A 1894-nucleotide genomic window follows, 5' to 3' on the forward strand; every position below is an offset into this window, starting at 1 on the left:
TTGTCCTGTAAGTTTTGTGTGCTGAGCAGATTCAGGTGGTGTGTGGCTCACTTCCTGCAAAGAGCCTCCCAGGAAGGGGCAGGATGCCTTGTTGTGGGGATAAGGTACAAATATGGGTTATTCTCTGCTCTGGACAAAGAAGTTTATTAATAAGGTTTTCTGACACTGACCTCAAYGGGCCTCATGAGCAGACTGTTTTCATCATGCTGTTGACTGATCTGAAGGATGACCCTTCTGTAAAGAGATAGAAGAACTGGGTTTGGTTTCCTTGGGTCCTTGTTAGCTGTCCTTTTGTGCCTTTCTTTCCCATAAGTAACAATTTTTTTTAAAACCAACAATCGAACATGTTCTGTAGAACTTAATTTTACAATTTTMCAACAGGATTGATCCCTGTTGTAACTACCAAAAAACATTCAAAAATTATCTTGGCTGCGGCCATAGTCTCCTGTGAGCAGTTTAACTTGCACTTTTGGCTTGAGACTCTCCAACTCTGGTAAAAGGGTTTGCATGTTATGCACTATGTAAATAAACTTCAGAGTCACTTATTTTGCTTGTGAAACACTGACTCAATTCTCATTGTAATTAAGTGAATTTGGGATTTTTCTTCAGCTGGAAAGAGAACTTACATATGAGAAGCTAATAGATTGGATCAATCCTGAAATGATGGACTCCACAGAGGTGCGAGTGTCTTTACCCAGATTTAAACTGGAAGAAAATTATGATCTGAAACCCCTTCTGAGCAGCATGGGAATGCCTGAGGCATTTGATTCGGGAAAGGCAGACTTTTCAGGAATGTCATCTGGCAACAAGCTGGTGCTATCTAAAGTGGTTCACAAGTCCTTTGTGGAAGTCAATGAAGAAGGCACTGAAGCAGCTGCTGCCACAGCAGCAGTGATGATGATGCGCTGTGCCATGATAGTTCCGGATTTCACTGCTGATCATCCCTTCCTCTTCTTCATCCGGCACAACAAAACTTCCAGCATCTTGTTCTGTGGCAGGTTTTGCTGTCCCTAAGGAGGAGATGTCTTGGCAGCATTGCACAATAAATTCACATTTCCCTGAAACAGAGTGATTCCTTTTGCACTAATTGTCTCTCTTTCATTTGTGCCTGAACCTCTCCTATGGTCTTGATCTTGAGCTTGGCAGGAATAACAGAGCTGCTTAGACAAAACCAGTCCCTGCCATGTCCAACCCCTCCCAGCCCTGCATGTGGATGCAGAGGTCTCCAGGTTCTTGCTGACACAAGAACCATCCCACTTGCTCTGTGAACACTCCTTCTGTGTTTGGCTTCACTTCTGGTGTCCACCAGGCAGAGTCAGGCAGTGACAGCCCACAGGAGAGAAGTTGCTTTTGCTTGTGGTAAGGTTGGAGCACATTTGTAGCTGCCTTATTATTGCCTCTGTTTCCCTTCCGGTCTCATCCATGTAGTGCCTTGATACATTCCCTRGACTTGAAAGGAGACTTTGGCAGCCTGTGCCAGGTATTGCTGAGCATCCTGCCTAGATGTGKTTTTTTGCCTAATAACTGGATGAGCCCTTAGTCAAGGATAGGAATGAATGTATGCTTTAGTCMCAGATATCCCTGTGYGGTATTTGTGGGCTGAATACCTTTGTTTCATCACCCCAGGAYGCCTRAATTCATTCATTGTCACYTGGTTCTGGTCCTTGAGCAAAGAMTATAABGAAAKGTCACATGGTGCCTATCCAATATTTGARTGACAAAGCCTTGATTTTGGTTTGGCTTTTCTTTTTGCTACTTTTATGTATTTATACTATTAATATTTTCTTGGATATTATGATGTATAATGTATAATACCAAAGACACAGCTGCAACAGCATTCTTTACATAGGGATGTGTGTTGTGAATCCCACTCCTGATATAATAAAAGAAGTGT

At 42.7% G+C, this 1894-nt stretch overlaps 1 protein-coding gene across 1 annotated transcript in view; it reads left to right on the top strand.

Annotated features, from left to right (window-relative positions):
* LOC130577644 (serpin B6-like) overlaps positions 1-1029 on the top strand; it is a 5916-nt gene extending 4887 nt beyond the window's left edge. Inside the window, exon 7 of the mRNA XM_057373144.1 lies at positions 610-1029. Coding sequence (XP_057229127.1) covers positions 610-1014 — 405 coding nt within the window. The 3' untranslated portion in view covers positions 1015-1029. The remainder of the gene's footprint in view (positions 1-609) is intronic.
* Positions 1030-1894: the final 865 nt, after the last annotated feature.

The sequence above is a fragment of the Malurus melanocephalus genome, unplaced genomic scaffold (assembly GCF_030028575.1).
Source record: "Malurus melanocephalus ecotype Western Australia unplaced genomic scaffold, MMel_1.1 scaffold_187, whole genome shotgun sequence".
NCBI classification, from domain to species: Eukaryota; Metazoa; Chordata; class Aves; order Passeriformes; family Maluridae; genus Malurus; species Malurus melanocephalus.